Below are 20,073 nucleotides of genomic sequence, written 5' to 3' on the forward strand. Positions count from 1 at the left end.
CAAACTCCTTAGCAACGAGGTGCTGCCACGATCAGTTTGCCACCCGGTTGACTCAATGTTAACAATTTTTGTAGCAACTGCTTTCAGTCAGCTAACATTAGTCCAGGTGAGCAGTTGTGATACGGAAATAAAATAATAAAATAAGTAAAAATTCTTAAAGATGTGGCTAAACTTATAAGAGCTTTAATAAATTATGAAAAATGTTATGAAAAAATGTTAAAGAAATGAAAATATTGTAGTAAATTATGCCAAACGTATTTAAAATATTTGCTTTGTGTTTTTGTGCGAATAAAATAAATAAAATGAATTAATATTTTTTTCGAGTTACGTAAGAGTAGAAAAAAATGCATAATCTGAAGAAATAATAAGTACCAAAAAGGCTTTAATAAGATTGAAAGTGTTTTATATAAGTTTTTTGATTGAAAATATTGATTAGCATTAGTTTGTATTGATTGATATATGTAGTTGTTACTGGTAACAAGGTCATTCGAACAGCAATACTCTCCTCCCCACACATAGCAAACGAAAAAACGAAAACAACATCTGTGGTAGCAACACCACCAAACAAACCCAGGCCTCTTGATGGAGCAGCCTTCCACCAGCGCCGAGGCGGCCGCCGCCGCTGCTGGCGGTGGTCCGGATCCACGTCTGGAGCTGATGGGTTCGTTTGTTATTAAATCTCTCAAATTGAAACCTGAGAAATGGACACGTGTCATCACTGTCGAGGAGCACAAAGGGATTATCAAGGAGTTTTTGGATCGCAGCGTGCCTGTCGTTTTGATTATCATCCTAACGCCTGCTGCCCAACTTGTGCCGTCCACAACGTTCCCATTGTCGCAGCTAAAGAGCAAGGGTGTTTACTTTATTAAGAGGTATGCCAAGCCGGTGCCACGTGAGAATTGTGGCAATTTCATCATCTTTGGGGACCTGGCCACCCGCACAATTGATCAGCTCTCGGCACTCGTCGAAGAGGTGCTTGTGCCCCTGCTTTCCAATGAGGACAACTATAGAAGCTGGCCCATTATGGTGGCTCAGGATGTGCAGAAGCATGTGCACAGTCTGAAGAGCACCGTGCATCAGGTGAAGGGACAGGTGAGCGGCGAAACAATCTTGGCCATGCCTGTGGGCGTCGAGAAAATTGTTAAGGCCGCCAAGGAATTGACCGAAACGCAGCATTGCCAGTTCGACTTGTACCTCAAGAGTGCCATTGAGGGCGTTGTCATCAAGTGGGCTACGCAGATACACGAGGTCATCAAGGAGAGTCCAACGAATGCCTTTGCCAATGGACAGAATCCAACGCCACACACGGGTGAGTGGGCAAAGGGTGGTTGGTGGGGTCACAGTTCATACAATAGGTAATAGGTTATAGAGTCTGCCACACAGGCATTTCATTATTTTGGTTATTTTTGGCACAGCTTTATTTATTATTTATTGATAAAATTCAAGTTTTGCAGTTGTCGTTTGTTTGACATATCCTAGCAACCGCTCGAATTTTGCATGCTTATGCCTATATGCGCACACATACATTTGTCCATATAATGGATGTGTATGAATTAAGCAAATTGTCTTCAAAAGTTGTTATTATTATCCGACTTCGTGCATGCGAAAGCATTTCTTTTGTTACAACTTTTGTTGCTTGATTTTGTGACGGTTTGACATCTGCTCTAACTGAATTCAGTAGCATGTGCACAATGTTATACCGAAGCTATATAGTATAGGGATAATCAAAAGCAGCTGTAGCCATAAGTTATTGCGATTGTTATCATTTTATCTTTAAAATGAACCACCCTAAAATACCAGTTAGCTTTTCACAGCAATAAAATTTAACTGATTTGAATACGAGGAAATCGAATGCGGAAAGTTTTGCAATCAATGCTTAAGCTGGTAGTCAAACTTTAAAAATACATGCACACGTATGTATGTATGTGACTATTGAGAAGACAATTCCTTTTTTGCTCACTACTTAAAGTGTTAGAAGCTATGCATCAAGCTCTGAAAATCATAGACCATGTGTATCGATTATACAAAGAGCCCTTCTATTCAATAACGTGAAAAATATAACATGCAATAAGCTGCAAGAAATTAATAATTTCTCAATGTTAGTGGCCAGCTAAATTGGCTCTTAATGAAAACTAAGAGTTATCGTCGACACTTAGATGATTAAGCGGACGAGACTTAACTATTTTAATCTGTAGTCATATCCAGAGGCTCAATATATTATTAGCATATTGTAATTGTATTGTAGTTAAGACTAATTTCAATAAGCTTATTTAGTGCTCACAAAATATACATTTACTATGCTTCCCTTTCTCCAACTCCACTAAATAGTTAAATGTATTTCCAATATTCAAATATGCTAATGAAATTATAAATTAATTTATTCAAGCAACTTGCTCAATTCATTTCATTTAATTTATTTAATGCACTGATTACTCATAATGCGTTTATCTGCCCGATTTCTCTCACAGAGTTTACATTTTGGAACAATCGACTGAAAAATCTATCCTTTATCTATGACCAATTGCGCAATGAACGTATACGAGCCATGGCCTTAATATTGGAGTACTCATTGAGTGCCTATCATCCGTGCTTTCAAACGCTCTTCAAAAACGTTGTTACGGGTGAGTGAAGCCAATTTAATGGCTGTGCAACATGCCATTGAATAAAGAAATGTACATACTATCTATGCCTTTTGCATGCCGACAAACTAACTGTGTTCTGGGGTTTTGATTGAACAATCTCACAGCACTTGCAGAGGCAAAGGATATAACACTATATTTGAACCCTTTGAAACGCCCCTTGCATCAGCTGGAGGAAATTGATTTTTCCGAATTCAAGCCATTGCTCATACCCTTCATGCATACTGTCTGCACGCTTTGGGGCAACTCACGCTATTACTGTCAGTCGGCGAAGATAACAGTTCTATTGCAAGAGATTTGCAACTTGATTATACATCAGGTAACTACAATATTATTATATATCCATTTTTGTCTGAGAATCGATAATAAATCTTCTTATAATGCATCAGGCCAAGCGTTATTTGGATCCCTCGTCTATATTCCATAGCGATATCGATGAGGCCATGCAACGCCTCACACTCTCCATTCAAATACTAAAGTTCTTTAGGGAACTATTCGACTACTACAAGGAACGTTTGGCCGCATTTTTCACGGAACCCGAGGAGCGGCCACCGATTTTATGGACTTTTCATCCAAATTCAGTTTTCAAGCGCTTTAATGCATTCCTCGAGCGTCTAACAACGATTCAGTGGTATGACAACGCTTTGTTTATGAATTTCTAAGATTGTCCATTTATATTCTACTCTCTTTAGGTTCTTCTTTACTGTGATTGAATTCCTGAAATTAGAGAAAGTCGAAATCGGTGGACTGCGTGGTCGACAGCTAAGCACACGCATCACGGATGTCTATGTGGAGTTTAATCAATACTTTACGGCATTTGCCTCAAAAAGCTATGATGTCTTGGATCCAGATGATCATGAATTCGACGAAGACTTTCGCGGCTTTCAAACGCGTATACTGGAGTTGGATATGAAATTGGCAGCCATACTGTGTCAGGCCTTCGACGATTGTCACAACTTAGAAAGTATTTTTAAAGTAAGCATTAACAAATCGCCTTAGTTAAAGTTATGTTAGATCAATTTTTCTGTCCCTATGAGACACATAAATAACTTTACCCTTTATACTTTAGCATCTGTATAACCAACTATTCTATGCAATAACTCATTCGAGTTGTCTGTGTATATTATAAAAGACTCTACTGTGTTTATGAAGGATACCCATAATTACTATCGTTAACTCTCCCTTATTGATTTTAACGAATCATTGGCAATAATTTATATTTATTACAAAAATATTTTATGTCATGCATCATAATATTTTTCCTAATATCGAACAAAATTAAACAGATAAATTACTGGAATATTCTATAGGAATGAATTAATTTAAATTACAATTATATTTCTCATTTTCAGCTTATCAGCATTGTGGGCAGTGTTCTTGATCGACCAAAGATCAAGGAAGAGTTCACACAGCGTTACGCAGAAATTGTACGCATGCTCGATGAGGAGCTGACAGTCTGCGAAAGCATATACGACAAGCAGATTCTACTGATCAGGGATGATGAATCTTTATACCCCAATTACAACTGTCCGCCTGTGGCAGCCTTTATACGCTGGTGCCATCAACTAGAGACGCGCATTACGGCACCAGTGAAGCACTTCAAGGCGCTGCAGCATGAGTAAGCTAATATAATATTAAATTTGTCGTTTACGAGTATTATAACTATACATTCATCTACAGCATAACCAAAACAGAGAAATCCCTGGAAATTATAGAGCGTTACGAGTGCCTCATTGCCAAGTTGGGCGTCTGTAAGACGCAGTTCTTTGACGAATGGTCAATGCAGTTGGCCGAGCAAATTGAGGAGGATCTCAAGAAGTCATTGATAGCTCGCGACCAGCACAGCAACTCGTTGATTCTCAACTTTAGCAGTACTTTATTCTCCATTCTGCGAGAGGTGCACTACATGCAGCAAATGAAAATCGATGGAATACCCGAGATAGCCATTGACTTTGCCGAAAAGAGCGATGTCTTGCGTTCGTATACATTGAACCTGGAGAAGACCATTGATTGGTATAACAGCATACAGGAGGGCAGTTCACCGGTGGAGCTCAGACTGATTGAACCGGAGATAAAAATGATTGATGATCTTGTTGAAATTGGTGTGGATCACCTTGTTTGGAATTCATCAGGTGCGCGAAAGGAATTGAATTAATTGGGTATTAAATAAATATTTCTATTCCTATAGATATTATGAGCTATCTGGAGAAGTTGCGCAATCCTGTGGCTGCTCTACGCAATCGTATGAATCACACTCAGGAGAATCTACGCCAAATACGCAAAATAATGGAGGTTTGGGCCAAGCAGCCGCTTTTCGAGCGACGCGACTGTAAGAAAGATACTGTACTATCAATTGACGAAAGACCCGATCGCACTGCTAAGCGTTACTCGGAGATACAGGCAGCCTCTGTGGAGATTCATAAACTTCTCCAAGACAACATGCTGCAGTTCGACATGGAGCAAAAGCAAAACGATGCTGTCTGGCTGAGCTACGTCGACTTTGTCGACAATATTGTCTATGAAAACATATTGCGTACAGTGGGAGTCAGTGTGGGATACCTAGCAGAGAATATGGATCCCGACAACAATTATGCACCGCTGTTTGAATCACGCCTGGAGCTGTTGGAGCCAAATTTGGTGTTTGTCCCTTCCCTGGAGCCAGACGATCCCATGGGCTTTAACAACATGCTGATCGAGCTTATGCGAGACATTATGAAGATGGGATCACTTGTCAAGCGATTGAAGCCGAATGAGAAACGCAATTATGTGGAACTAATTAAGGAAAATCAGGACATTATTGATATGCGACGCGAGATCCTCAATGGCGTTGACTTGGTCATGGAGGAGGCTTCGCGTTTCTGTCGACAGTTCGAACGCTACTCGTATCTGTGGTTAGACGATCGTGAAGAATGCATGGAATACTTTTTGGAATACGGTCGCATGTTGGATCCAGATGAAATTGAGCTAATACAAATGAATGATCCAGCTGCCCCTCCTCCCCCAGAGCCTTGCCAGCCAACCATCGAGGCATTTAGGGAGCAAATCGACAACTACGAGTCGCTGTTCACTGAGATTGAGGATATACCCTCGTTTCAAGTGTTCAGCTCATGGTTTCAAGTGGATGTACGTCCTTTTCGGCAAGCATTGCTCAACACCGTCTGCAAGTGGGGCAATATGTTCAAGGAGCATCTGGTGACAACTGTAACATCCAGCCTCATGAATCTCAGTCACTTTATACGCAAGGCCGACGAGGGTTTGTTGCAGACAGTAAAGGAAAAAGACTATGAGGGTCTGGTCAGCATTATGGCCTATTTGATGCAGGTGAAGGAGCGTGCTGCCAACACCGATGAGATGTTTGAACCCATGCAGGAAACCATTCAGCTGCTTAAGTATTACGACATGGACATACCTGAAGAAGTGAATGTGCTGCTGCAGGAGCTGCCTGAGCAGTGGGCCAACACCAAGAAGATAGCAACCACTGTTAAGCAACAGGTGTCTCCACTGCAAGCCACCGAGGTGGTCAGCATAAGGAACAAAATAACTCTCTTCGAAGCACATATCCAACTATTCCGCGAGGTCTTCAAGCAGTACGATTTCTTCCGGTTTGACTGCTTCAAGCCATATTTGTTAATGGATCGCATCAATGACGATATGTATCTGTGCGAGAGGGAAATGGGCGAGATTCAGAAGTCGGGCAGCCTCTTTGAAGTCAATATACCAGAGTTTAAGGTTCTCAAGCAATGTCGCAAGGAGCTGCGCATGCTCAAGGTATCTAATGTAACATTTGAGCTCCTATATCTTCTTAGAGTATTTGTTTCATAGCAAACCTTTTGCATGTTTTATAATCAACCAACTAAATTCTTATTAAACATTACTGCATGCCACATGTGGAACTTAAAGCTTTTACTTTATAGCTAGCGTTATATATATATTTTCCAATATTTACTAATCCTTCAATGATAAAGATAATATATTCGTTTTACTAAACTAATCTCATACTTTTATGAACATCCTTTAATAATGACAGCAACTTTGGGATTACGTGAACATTGTGCAAACCAGCATAGAGGATTGGAAGACAACTCCATGGCGTAAAGTCGACGTTGAGAATATGGATATTGAATGCAAGAAATTTGCTAAGGATATCCGTCTATTGGATAAGGAAATGCGCACCTGGGATACATTTATCAACCTCGAGTCGACGGTGAAAAATATGTTAACCTCTCTCCGAGCTGTCGGTGAATTACAAAATCCGGCGATTCGGGAACGACACTGGAATCAACTTATGAACTCAACCAAGGTCTATTTATGTTTCTTTTACTGTTTGTACAGATTTCAAAAACGGACTATTTTATTAATTATTGTAATCCATTTGGCAATTGTAAATAATTCATGGAAATCTTTTAATCTTTACTTTCCTAGCACCTGAGCGTTCTTAATCCTAGCAACATGCTGAAAGAGATGCTCAATTGTATAGCAAAAACTTTTAAACTTTTTTTTTCTAACTTGATTTGTTAACAAACCACTATGTGAGGCCCATAGTAATACTAGTTGAGCCTCGACTGTACAGTTCTTGTAAATACCATTTCATTCCAGAGTCTGGCCGCCTTGCCAAAGGAAGTAACAGTAAGTGCTTCGCATGTTAAACCATAAATTAAAGTAGAATTTCCATGTAGTATGCATTCTTATATAGATAAACAGTATAGTAAAGAGATAATAACGTTCTCTGAAATTAACATCGGATTGCAGGTCAAATTCATAATGGATCACGAGACAACTTTGGCGGAACTATTGGGCTTGAACCTTCATGAATGTGAGGAGGAAGTAAAGAATATTGTGGATAAGGCTGTTAAGGAAATGTCAATGGAGAAAATATTGAGAGACCTAAACTCAACGTGGTCGGCAATGGAGTTCGATCATGAGCTGCATCCGCGCACTGGCTGCAAACTCCTTAAGGCATCGGAAGAACTCATAGAGACGCTTGAAGAGAACCAGGTTTGCCTACAAAATTTAATAACATCCAAGTACATCGCTCATTTCCTCGAAGAAGTTTCAACTTGGCAAAACAAATTGATGATTGCCGATCAAGTGATAACCGTATGGTTTGAGGTGCAACGCACTTGGACCCATCTTGAGAGTATCTTCATGAGTTCGGAAGACATACGCAAACAGCTCCCCGTCGATTCGGTTCGTTTCGATAACATCGATGCCGAATTCCGTGTACTCATGGATGAGATGTCCGTCTCATCGAATGTGGTGGCATCAACAAATCGATCAGGGCTAATCGAACGTTTGGAGCATTTGCAAAAGGAGCTTACGCTATGCGAAAAGGCACTGGCAGAGTACTTGGAAACAAAACGTTTGGCTTTTCCTCGTTTCTATTTTGTATCATCGGCCGACTTGCTCGATGTGCTCAGCAATGGCATTCAACCGGAAATGGTCACCAAGCATCTGACCAAGCTATTTGATTCGATAGCCCGTCTCAAATTCAATCGTGATGAGGCCAATGAGATAGAGACAGCTTCTGGAATGTACGCCAAAGATGGCGAATACGTTGAATTCAATGAACTGGCCAGCATTCGTGGTCCAGTTGAAGTCTGGCTAAATCGCATTCAAGCGGCGATGCGAGCCTCCCTGCGACACTATGTCACCGAAGCTGTCGTCGCTTATGAGGAAAAGCAACGTGAGCAATGGTTATTCGACTATCCTGCCCAGGTGTCGCTTTGCGGCTCACAGATCTGGTGGTCAACAGAGGTGAACATCGCCTTTAGCCGACTGGAGGAGGGCTATGACAATGCCATCAAGGACTATTACAAGAAACAAATCTCACAACTCAGTTTACTCATAACACTGCTGCTCGGCGAGCTGACCAAGGGGGATCGTCAGAAAATAATGACGATATGCACGATTGATGTGCACTCAAGAGATGTGGTCGCTAAGATGATTCAGGCCAAATTGGATTCAGGTTCGGCTTTTATGTGGCAATCGCAGCTGCGCCATCGATTCGATGATGTTGAGAAAGATTGCTTTGCCAATATTTGCGACGCTGAGTTCCAGTATTGTCACGAATACTTAGGCAATACCCCACGCCTGGTCATAACGCCGCTCACAGATCGCTGTTACATAACACTCACACAAAGTTTACACTTGGTCATGGGCGGCGGACCAGCTGGTCCTGCTGGCACTGGCAAAACGGAGACAACCAAGGATCTGGGTCGTGCCATAGGCATCATGGTCTACGTCTTCAACTGCTCCGAACAGATGGATTATCAATCCTGCGGCAACATCTACAAAGGCCTCGCACAAACGGGCGCCTGGGGCTGCTTCGATGAGTTCAATCGTATTACGGTTGAGGTGCTGTCCGTCGTGGCCGTACAGGTCAAGTCCGTTCAGGATGCAATTCGCGACAAAAAGGACAAGTTCAACTTTATGGGCGAGTTTATCACATGCGTGCCAACGGTCGGCATATTTATTACTATGAACCCGGGCTATGCCGGACGTACAGAGCTGCCGGAAAACTTGAAGGCACTCTTTCGACCCTGTGCCATGGTGGTGCCAGACTTTGAACTCATTTGCGAGATTATGCTCGTGGCCGAAGGCTTTCAAGATGCTCGCGTCCTGGCCCGCAAATTCATCACACTCTACACGCTCTGCAAGGAGCTGCTCTCTAAGCAAGATCACTACGATTGGGGCTTGCGTGCCATCAAGTCTGTGCTGGTGGTCGCCGGATCACTAAAGGTGAGTTCTCAAGCCAATATTAACTATGATATATAGGGCTGAAGTAAAATTATGATACTTGCAGCGCGGCGATCCTGGACGCCCTGAGGAGGAGGTATTGATGCGCGCTTTGAGAGATTTTAACATACCAAAGATAATCACGGATGATATGCCAGTGTTCATGGGGCTCATCAGCGATCTATTTCCCGCTTTGGATGTGCCACGCAAACGTGATCAGGACTTTGAACGCACCGTAAAACAAGCTGCCTCCGATTTGCTACTACAACCGGAAGATAATTTCATATTGAAAGTAGTGCAACTGGAGGAACTGTTGGAGGTACGTCATTCTGTATTCATTGTTGGCAATGCTGGCACTGGTAAAACACAAGTGTGGAAGACGCTGCTGCGCACCTATCAGAACATTAAACGGAAGCCCATATTCAATGACTTGAATCCAAAAGCGGTGACCAATGATGAACTTTTCGGCATTATCAACCCGGCGACACGCGAGTGGAAGGACGGGCTGTTCTCAGTGCTGATGCGGGACCAGGCAAACATAACGGGTGATCAACCCAAGTGGATTGTGCTCGATGGCGATATCGATCCCATGTGGATCGAGAGCTTGAACACCGTAATGGATGATAACAAAGTTTTAACTTTGGCCAGCAATGAGCGCATTGCGTTGACACCTTCGATGCGTTTGCTCTTTGAGATCTCCAATCTGAGAACAGCGACACCGGCAACCGTATCCAGGGCTGGCATATTGTACATTAATCCACAGGACTTGGGTTGGAATCCGTAAGTAGCTTGGGATAATTATTCTTTTTTCCAAGATTTAATGCGTATAAAAACATTGCAACAAATTTGGTAGGTAATTGGTAAAAAATATGATGCAATCACTTTAAATTTTGCAACAAATATATAATATATTTGGTGTCAATTACAAACAATTATGTAAGAAGAAATAAAATGTTTAAGAAGGAGATTAAAATATTATGATCCTTCTTTTACTAATATGAATTTATGTTGTCAATTTGCAGCTATGTGACCAGTTGGGTTGAAACGCGAAAAATTCCAGCCGAAAAGTCCAATTTGGTCATGTTATTCGATAAGTACATACCGCCTTCATTGGAGACGATTCGCGTGCGTTTCAAAAAGATCACGCCTGTCGCTGAAATGGCCCACATACAAATGCTGTGCCATCTACTAAACTGTTTTCTAATCCCAGCGAACACGCCGGCCGATTGTCCAAAAGAATGGCACGAGCTGTACTTTGTTTTTGCTTGTATTTGGGCATTCGGTTCGGCCATGTTCCAGGATCAAGCCATTGATTATCGCGTGGAGTTCAGCAAATGGTGGGTAAATGAGTTCAAAACTGTTAAGTTTCCAGCAGGTAAGATGACAAGTCATATTCGAAGCAAGTCCCATCACTTTAGCCATATCCAATTCATTTCGATTCCGAATGAAAAGGCGGCACAGTTTTCGATTACTTTTTGGATAGCGAGACAAAGACCTTCATGCCCTGGACGGAGAAGATACCCAAATTTGAGCTGGACTCGGATCTGCCATTGCAAGCTGTGCTCGTGCACACCTCCGAGTCAATTCGACTGCGATATTTCCTGGACCTGCTCATGGATAAGAAGCACCCGGTGATGCTAGTGGGCAATGCCGGTTGCGGCAAGACCGTACTGGTCAATGAGAAGCTTCAATCGCTTTCTGAGAATTACGCTGTCACCACAATACCATTCAATTTCTATACCACGTCCGAAATGTTGCAAAAGATACTCGAGAAACCGCTGGAAAAGAAAGCGGGCCGCAACTATGGACCGCCCGGCAACAAGACCTTGATCTACTTTGTTGACGACATCAATATGCCCGAGGTGGACTGCTATGGCACCGTTCAGCCGCACACTCTAATGCGCCAACATCTGGACTATGGTCATTGGTATGATCGCAACAAGTTGACACTCAAGGACATCCATAATTGTCAATATGTGGCCTGCATGAATCCTACCTCGGGCAGCTTTACCATCAATCCACGTCTGCAACGACACTTCTGTGTATTGGCCGTTAGTTTTCCAGGTGTTGACTCTATAACTGTTATGTATTCGGCAATATTGGCACAACACTTTGCCAATGCCGAGCAGAAGTTCACACCGATCGTCACACGAATGACACCTAATATTGTGGCAGCCACGATTGCGTTGCACAATAAATGCCTGCAGGTCTTTCTACCCACGGCCATTAAATCTCATTATATCTTCAATTTGCGCGACATCAGCAATGTTTTTCAAGTGAGTAGAAATATTATTATTATCTTATTGAAATATATCTTAATGTTTGATTTGACAGGGTCTGTTATTCAGCTCGACGGAGTGCTTGACGGGCTCAACAGATCTTATACGTTTGTGGCAACATGAGACACAGCGTGTGTACTCGGATAAGCTAACTGATGATAAGGATATTGATAGCTTTACCAAAATGCAGCATGACATTGTCAAGAAGTCGTTCGAAGAAATTGACGAATCCGTTATATTCGACAAGCCGAATATTTACTGTCATTTCGCTGGAGGAATTGGTGATCCTAAGTACATGCCCATCAAGGGTTGGCCTGAGCTTCACAAACTCCTTCAGGAAGCAATGTCATCGTATAATGATCTAGTCGCTGCCATGAATCTGGTGTTATTCGAGGATGCGATGATGCATGTCTGCAGGTAGTAAAAACTCTGATTCCATTTAATACTCTCTATTTCATCGCTTGAGGTTTTCATTGCAGAATCAATCGCATATTAGAATCGCCGCGTGGCAGCGCTTTATTGGTTGGTGTTGGTGGCAGTGGCAAACAATCTCTAGCGCGCTTGGCAGCATTCATATCCAGCTTGGAGGTTGTGCAGATACAGCTCAAGAAAGGTTATGGTGTAAACGACTTGAAAGTGAGTACAATCAATATTAATACCCATTAACTCTTTGAGCTAGCTTCTAACTGATGTGATCCATGTACAACAGAACGAGTTCTCCGGTTTGTATCTGAAGGCCGGTCTCAAAAATGTTAGCATCATGTTCCTTATGACGGATGCACAGATACCGAGCGAGGATTTTCTTGTCTTAATCAACGATTTGTTAGCCACTGGCGAGATTCCAGATCTATTTCCGGACGACGAAATCGAGAACATAATCGCTGGCGTGCGTAATGAGGTCAAAGGTGCGGGACTGGTTGATACGCGAGAAAACTGCTGGAAATTCTTCATCGATCGTGTACGCAAGCAACTTAAGATAGTTCTGTGTTTTTCACCAGTGGGTTCAACATTGCGTGTTCGGTCGAGAAAATTCCCTGCCATCATCAATGCAACATCCATCAATTGGTTCCACGAATGGCCTCAGGAGGCACTCATATCGGTTGCCATGAACTTTTTGGCACAAAACAAAGTGTTGCCAGAGAATCACCGCGATTCTGTGGCCAAGTTCATGGCCTACGTGCACACGTCGGTCAACACGACGTCCAAGGTTTATTTACAGAATGAACGTCGTTACAACTACACCACACCCAAAAGTTATCTCGAACAGATCAATTTATATCTGAAGCTACTCAATCACAAACATGAAGATTTGCAGAGCAAAATCGAACGTCTGGAGAACGGTCTGGAAAAGCTGCGCTCAACGGCAGTGCAGGTAGCTGACTTGAAAGTCAAGCTAGCTGTCCAAGAGGTTGAGCTGAAGGAGAAGAACGATGCGGCCGATGCCTTGATCGAAATTGTGGGCATTGAAACGGAGAAAGTGCAAACGGAAAAAGCCGTGGCCGATGAGGAGGAAATGAAGGTTGCTTTGATAGCCGACGAAGTGAGCAAAAAACAGCGCGATTGCGAGGAAGATCTCTTGAAAGCAGAGCCAGCCCTAACAGCCGCCCAAGAGGCTTTAAACACTCTTAACAAGGCCAATTTAACAGAGCTCAAGAGCTTTGGATCACCACCTGGCGCAGTCACCAATGTTACTGCTGCTGTTATGGTGCTCCTAGCGCCTGGTGGCAAGCTACCCAAGGATCGCTCCTGGAAGGCAGCTAAAATTTCAATGGCCAAAGTAGACACATTCCTCGACGCACTGATTAACTACGACAAGGAAAATATACATCCCGAGATTATCAAAGCCATCCAACCCTATCTCAAGGATCCTGAGTTCGAACCAGAGTTTGTGCGCTCAAAGTCTGGCGCTGCGGCCGGACTATGTGCTTGGGTTATTAACATCATCAAGTTCTATGAAGTTTACTGCGATGTGGAGCCCAAGAGGAAGGCTCTCGCTGCAGCCAATGCCGAACTTGCTGCAGCCCAGGATAAACTTGCAGGCATCAAGCGCAAAGTTGCGGTATGTTCATGACCCTGAAAATAAATCTGGATGGTATTGTAAAATGTTACGTATTTTCTATATTCAGAGTCTAGAAGAACAGCTCGCCAAGCTTACGGCGGACTTCGAAAAGGCCATTGCAGATAAACTTCGTTGTCAACAGGAGGCGGATGCAACACAGGCCACAATTGCCTTAGCCAATCGACTTGTTGGCGGCCTGGCCAGTGAGAATGTCCGGTGGGCTGAGGCAGTTAATAAGTAAGATAAACAAACAATAGTTAAGCAGTATTACTACACTTCTTTCTTCTATAGCTTCGTCAAGCAGGGCATTACATTACCCGGCGATATTCTACTCATAACCGCCTTCATTTCCTATGTCGGTTGTTTCACGAAGGGATTCCGCATTGATCTATTGCAAAAGATGTGGACACCCTTTCTTAAGAGCATTGATCCACCCATACCCACAACTGAAAATCTCGATCCACTCACCCTGCTCACAGATGATACGACCATCGCTATTTGGACTAACGAAGGACTACCCAGTGATCGCATGTCCATTGAGAATGCGACGATTCTATCCAATTCGGATCGTTGGCCACTGATGATTGATCCACAATTGCAGGGCGTGAAATGGATTAAGCAAAAGTATGGAGAGGACCTCAAGGTCATAAGATTGGGACAGCGTAACTACTTGGATATTATTGAGAAATCAATCAATACCGGCATCACAGTGTTGATAGAGAACATTGATGAGAACTTAGATCCTGTTTTGGACTCATTGCTCGGCCGAAATTTGATCAAGAAGGGCAAGTAAGTATCCCATTGAATATCCTTAATTTCAAACTAATGAATAATTTTTTTTTTTTAATTACAGAGCTATTAAGATCGGAGACAAGGAGATTGAATATAACTCGACATTCCGTTTAATTCTGCACACAAAACTAGCTAATCCGCACTACAAACCAGAGATGCAAGCACAAACAACTCTGATCAATTTCACTGTCACTCGCGATGGCTTAGAGGATCAGCTGCTCGCAGAGGTCGTGAAGGCCGAACGTCCCGATCTGGAGGATCTGAAGGCCGAGTTAACCAAACAGCAAAACGATTTTAAGATAATGCTAAAAAAGCTGGAGGATGATTTGCTATCACGTCTATCTTCGGCGGGTGAGAATATTTTAGGTGACACGGCATTGGTGGAGAATCTGGAGACAACAAAGAGCACAGCCTCCGACATTGAGGAAAAAGTTGCCGAAGCGAAGATAACATCCAAGGAAATTGATAAGGCCCGTGAATACTATAGGCCAGCGGCGGCCAGAGCAAGTCTTTTGTACTTTATCCTTAACGAATTGAACACAATCAATCCGATCTATCAGTTCTCCCTGAAGGTATGTTAGAAATGGTCACATCAAAATAAAGCCATAACTAATCTACTTCGGCTTTCAGGCTTTTAGTGTAGTGTTCCAAAAGGCCATAGCCAAGGCTGAACCGGGCGAAACTTTGGATTTGCGTGTTTCAAATCTGATCGATTGCATAACGTATTCGGTCTTTCAGTATACTTCGCGTGGTCTTTTCGAATGCGACAAACTCATCTTCGCCTCGCAAATGACTTTTCAGGTAAGAGAAATCTTGAATACCAAACTATGAATGTCTTTTGTTTGAACTATTAATGTCTTTTGTGTTGATTTGCAGATACTGCTAATGAACGAGGAGGTCTCATCTGCGGAACTGGACTTCCTACTCCGCTTCCCGATAAAACCACATGTGACAAGTCCTGTGGATTTCTTGAGTAATCAATCGTGGGGCGGAATTTGCAGTCTAGCGTCCAAAGATGAGTTTCGGAACTTGGATCGCGACATTGAGACTTCATCAAAACGCTGGAAGAAACTCGTGGAATCGGAGCTACCAGAAAAAGAGAAATTCCCACAGGAATGGAAGAACAAAACCGCATTACAACGTCTCTGCATGATAAGAGCCTTGAGACCCGATCGTATGACTTATGCATTAGCGTAAGTAATTCGCTATAAATTATGTTATAATTGAATGTATTGCTTAATTAAGTTTACCCGACATTTAGTGACTTCATTGAGGAGAAACTGGGCTCTAAATATGTAGAAAATCGCGCTATGGAGTTTGCAAAATCCTATGAGGAAGCCAGTCCTTCAACACCTATTTTCTTTATACTGTCACCCGGTGTCAATCCCTTGAAAGATGTTGAAGCTTTGGGTAAACAAATGGGCTTTAGCTTGGACCTAGGAAACTTTCACAATGTATCCCTGGGTCAGGGTCAGGAGTCTATTGCCGAGGCAGCCATGGATACGGCGGCCAAAAATGGACATTGGGTTGTATTGCAAAATATTCACTTGGTAAGAAAATGGCTGCCGGTTCTTGAAAAGAAATTGGAACATTATGCTGATGGTTCACATCCGGACTATCGCATGTTCCTAAGCGCCGAACCAGCCTCAACACCATCAGCTCACATAATACCACAGGTAACTATGCGAAAAGATATCAATATTATTACAATATTATTAGATGTATTTAAATAGGGTATCTTGGAGTCATCTATTAAGATTACCAATGAACCGCCAACGGGCATGTTGGCCAATTTGCATAAAGCACTTGACAATTTCACACAGGAAACCCTTGAGATGTCCGGCAAGGAAGCCGAGTTCAAGGCCATACTCTTTTCCCTCTGTTATTTCCATGCTGTGGTCGCTGAGCGTCGTAAATTTGGTCCGCAAGGCTGGAACAAGATCTATCCCTTTAACGTGGGCGACTTGAATATCAGTGTATCGGTGCTGTACAACTATCTCGAGGCCAATGCGAAGGTACCATGGGAGGATTTGCGTTACCTCTTTGGCGAGATTATGTATGGCGGACACATAACTGATGATTGGGACAGACGCTTGTGCATCACCTACTTGGAGGAGTACATGCAGCCAGACTTGGTCGATGGTGAACTGTTCCTGGCACCCTCTTTTGCTGCGCCACCCAACACCGACTATCTGGGGTATCACACTTATGTGGATGAAATGATGCCAGCCGAGTCACCTTATTTATATGGTCTACATCCAAATGCGGAAGTTGGATTTCTAACAACTCGAGCGGAGAATATATTCCGCACCGTCTTCGAAATGCAGCCCCGAGATGCGGGTGCTGGGGGAGGCGCAACTGTTACCCGTGAGGATAAGGTTAAACAAATTGTTGATGAAATTATTGAGAAGCTGCCGGAAGAGTTCAACATGGTTGAGATAATGAACAAAGTGGAGGAACGTACTCCATACGTAATTGTAGCGTTTCAGGAATGCGAACGTATGAATTTTCTAACCAGCGAAATGAAGCGTAGCTTAAAAGAGCTCGATCTCGGCCTAAAAGGCGAATTGACCATTACCTCAGATATGGAGGTGCTGGAGAATTCATTATTTTTGGATCAAGTGCCGCCCATTTGGACGCAACGTGCCTATCCCTCGCTACTGGGGCTCAACAATTGGTTTATCGATTTGTGTTTGCGTTTGCGAGAGTTGGAAACTTGGTCTACCGATTTTGTGGTAAATTGCGCGAACAATACCATCAACACCGGCATAATAAAAAAAAATGTACATATTTTATTTATTGCAGCTGCCCTCTTGCGTTTGGCTGGCTGGTTTTTTTAACCCCCAATCTCTGCTAACGGCCATCATGCAGAGCACCGCCCGACGCAATGAGTTGCCGCTGGACAAGATGTGCCTGCAGTGTGACGTGACCAAGAAACAGAAGGAGGAATTTACGTAAGTGCCGACAACCAAACAGGCAAACAGACATCCAGACAGTCAGTTAGTCAGGCAGTCAACCAGTCAGCCAGTCAATCAGTCAACCAAGCCTCCAAAGCTACACACACCACATTAATACGCAATTTTAATTGACTTTTGCGCTGACCCTTTCAATACATATGTATGCGTACATATAAACATGTGTGCCTGTAGACGACTTTGACTGATTTACCGCGATGCCCGCACTGGCTGGCATTCCTATAGCGATACCCAAGTGGAGGTATTTCGAGAAGACCATTCGACAGAGTTTGTATTAAAAAGAGAACAAGAAGGAACAAATGATCCTTGCCTAAGCTCCGCTTAGCTGCATCGTATTTAGCATTTAGCTTGAAACTAGCCAAGTGCTCATCACAGACAACCTAATTAGGTGCCTTTGTACACTCGACATACTTATCAAACACTCGCAGCTATGTACATAAATCACAATGACTTGCATCAATACTTACAAGACAAAGATAGTGTAAAGATCGACCCATTCGATCCGCACGGAGATCGGACAACGGCTTCAAGCGCGTCTAATAATAGCCGCAATGCTATTCGATGAAAGCTAATTTTAAACTAGCAATTGAAGTGTTTTTGCTGTCTATAAATAGACATTATTAATAGCATGTAATTAACAATTGTCTATTTGCCGATTGTCTATTCTTGAGTCTGGATTGTTTATTAAGTGGCGCCTGGTCTTGTTCTCGATCTCGCTCTCAATGCATCTATCTCTTTCGCTGAAAACATCGCACGATTTAATTTGGCGTCACTTCAAAGCTAACAATAACAATCACAAACTGAGACTCAGGTCCAGACAGACATGGATAACAATTAAAGATTATCAGATAAAAATGTATATTTTATAATTACAGCACGGCACCGCGGGACGGCTGCTGTGTTCATGGAATCTATATGGAGGGCGCCAGATGGGATATACAGCAGGGTATTATTATGGAATCACGTCTCAAAGAACTTTATCCATCAATGCCAGTGATCAATATTCGAGTGAGTTCAAAATGCAAATATTCCCCTCGTAGCGAATTCTAATCTAAATTCTAGATCAAAACATTGAATTTGGAGCGGATCTATGGCGTCTAAAGATCGGCGCATGTTTGCATAAATCTATCGATTTAGCTGCCACGTTTCTATAGTACATTTTTGTATCTAATTTTACAGGCCATTACCCAAGACAAGCAGGACTTGAGGAATATGTACGAATGCCCCGTATATAAAACACGCACACGGGGTCCAACCTATGTCTGGACATTCAACCTAAAGACCAAAGACAAGCCAGGGAAATGGACCCTGGCGGGCGTTGCTCTGCTCTTACAAACCTAGGATTGCAGAAAATGCAATATTTTATTAATAATATTTTTAGTAGTATTAGAAAGATTTTCTTCATTCAAGTAACTCTTTGAGCAATTATGCTTATTATATTTCATTAACTTGGTAGAATTACAAATTCCACTATTTTCCTATTCTAAGCACTTTTTTCCTAAATAAAATCACATTCTCTGTAGACTTGCCCTAGGCGCACTAGCATAAAAAAAAAACATAAAATGTCTTTATTTTATTTACGGAAGGAATTAAAAAAAACAAAAGTGTTTATTGTTTACACTCCAAGTGAAACGTGTAAAGTCCCAAGGAAATGCCATAAATCAACGGACCTTGTGTTATTAGTCAGTGAATATTGATAATCGCAAATGAAATGAGTTATAAGATAATTAATATAATAATATATGTACGTAAATTCAGAGATGATTAATGTATGCTCAAAAAAAATCCACTGATAACTGAATATCAGTTTAGAATTCAGACGCATAAAAATATGGGGGAAATCTAAATCACCAAATCAAATGCGTAGTGCTTCCATAAATAATAACATACACATAAATACACAGCGACACATTGAAGTACGATTAAGTGTGTATGTATGATCATATGAATAATATAAAATTGTCAAAATATTTGATCATCAAAGGAAATTCATAGACGACGCTTATGATGGAGTGGACTGAACTTGTGGCCATCGTCGTTAATGAAAATAAAACATTATTTAAAAAAAATATATAAAACATTTATTTTCTGATGAAATTTCAAAAATGCTGAGTAGCAGCCGCATTGGACAGTCTTAAGCGAAACGTGAACGTGAACCAATTAACGATAGCGGCAGCATCATTATGGCAAACAAAAAATAAATAAAACACAAAGACGATAACAAGAAAATTTTCGAAAATTTCAGATGTGACGACTGACTGCATAAAACACACATAAATAATTCAAACGTAATACAACAACAGAAACAAAAACAACAAAAAAACAGCAAAGAGCTGGACAACGTGACGCGTGACCCGCCTACAGAGCTATCGATCAAGCGATCAAACGATCGATCCGATACGATCCAACCGACCGGGCGACCGGGCGAGCATCCAACCAACTAACAGCACTCACTACATTCGAAAAAAAGAGAAAAAACATACTCTCATACAGAGATGCCAACACAGGCATATATACAAAATAATAAATAAAATAAAACAAAAGGCAAAATGTACAAAGCAACGAAAAGAAAACTGAAGACGACGACACGAGCG

General features: G+C 42.1%; 1 protein-coding gene across 1 annotated transcript; it reads left to right on the forward strand.

Moving 5' to 3' along the window:
• Positions 1-49: 49 nt before the first annotated feature.
• On the forward strand, positions 50-19,132 carry LOC132785514 (dynein beta chain, ciliary). The gene is made up of 28 exons (XM_060791649.1): positions 50-106; positions 520-1,309; positions 2,469-2,621; positions 2,747-2,958; positions 3,029-3,270; positions 3,332-3,614; positions 3,992-4,257; positions 4,320-4,771; positions 4,828-6,407; positions 6,667-6,939; positions 7,236-7,265; positions 7,389-9,377; positions 9,442-10,154; positions 10,397-10,749; positions 10,827-11,650; positions 11,709-12,070; positions 12,133-12,289; positions 12,363-13,712; positions 13,780-13,949; positions 14,004-14,501; positions 14,566-15,076; positions 15,135-15,305; positions 15,381-15,697; positions 15,766-16,180; positions 16,238-17,239; positions 17,310-17,458; positions 18,355-18,487; positions 18,659-19,132. The coding sequence occupies exons 2-28, from the start codon at positions 583-585 to the stop codon at positions 18,818-18,820; spliced, it is 13,494 nt and encodes a 4,497-aa protein (XP_060647632.1). The 5' UTR covers positions 50-106; positions 520-582; the 3' UTR covers positions 18,821-19,132.
• Positions 19,133-20,073: the final 941 nt, after the last annotated feature.

Source organism: Drosophila nasuta, chromosome 2R (assembly GCF_023558535.2).
Source record: "Drosophila nasuta strain 15112-1781.00 chromosome 2R, ASM2355853v1, whole genome shotgun sequence".
Taxonomy (NCBI): Eukaryota; Metazoa; Arthropoda; class Insecta; order Diptera; family Drosophilidae; genus Drosophila; species Drosophila nasuta.

Coding starts and splice junctions, on each gene's coding strand:
- LOC132785514 (XM_060791649.1), top strand. CDS start 583: ATGGAGCAGCCTTCCACCAGCGCCGAGGCGGCCGCCGCCGCTGCTGGC. Junction 10,750..10,826: donor AACTGTTAAGTTTCCAGCAG/GTAAGATGACAA, acceptor CCGAATGAAAAG/GCGGCACAGTTTTCGATTAC. Junction 13,713..13,779: donor GCATCAAGCGCAAAGTTGCG/GTATGTTCATGA, acceptor TTCTATATTCAG/AGTCTAGAAGAACAGCTCGC.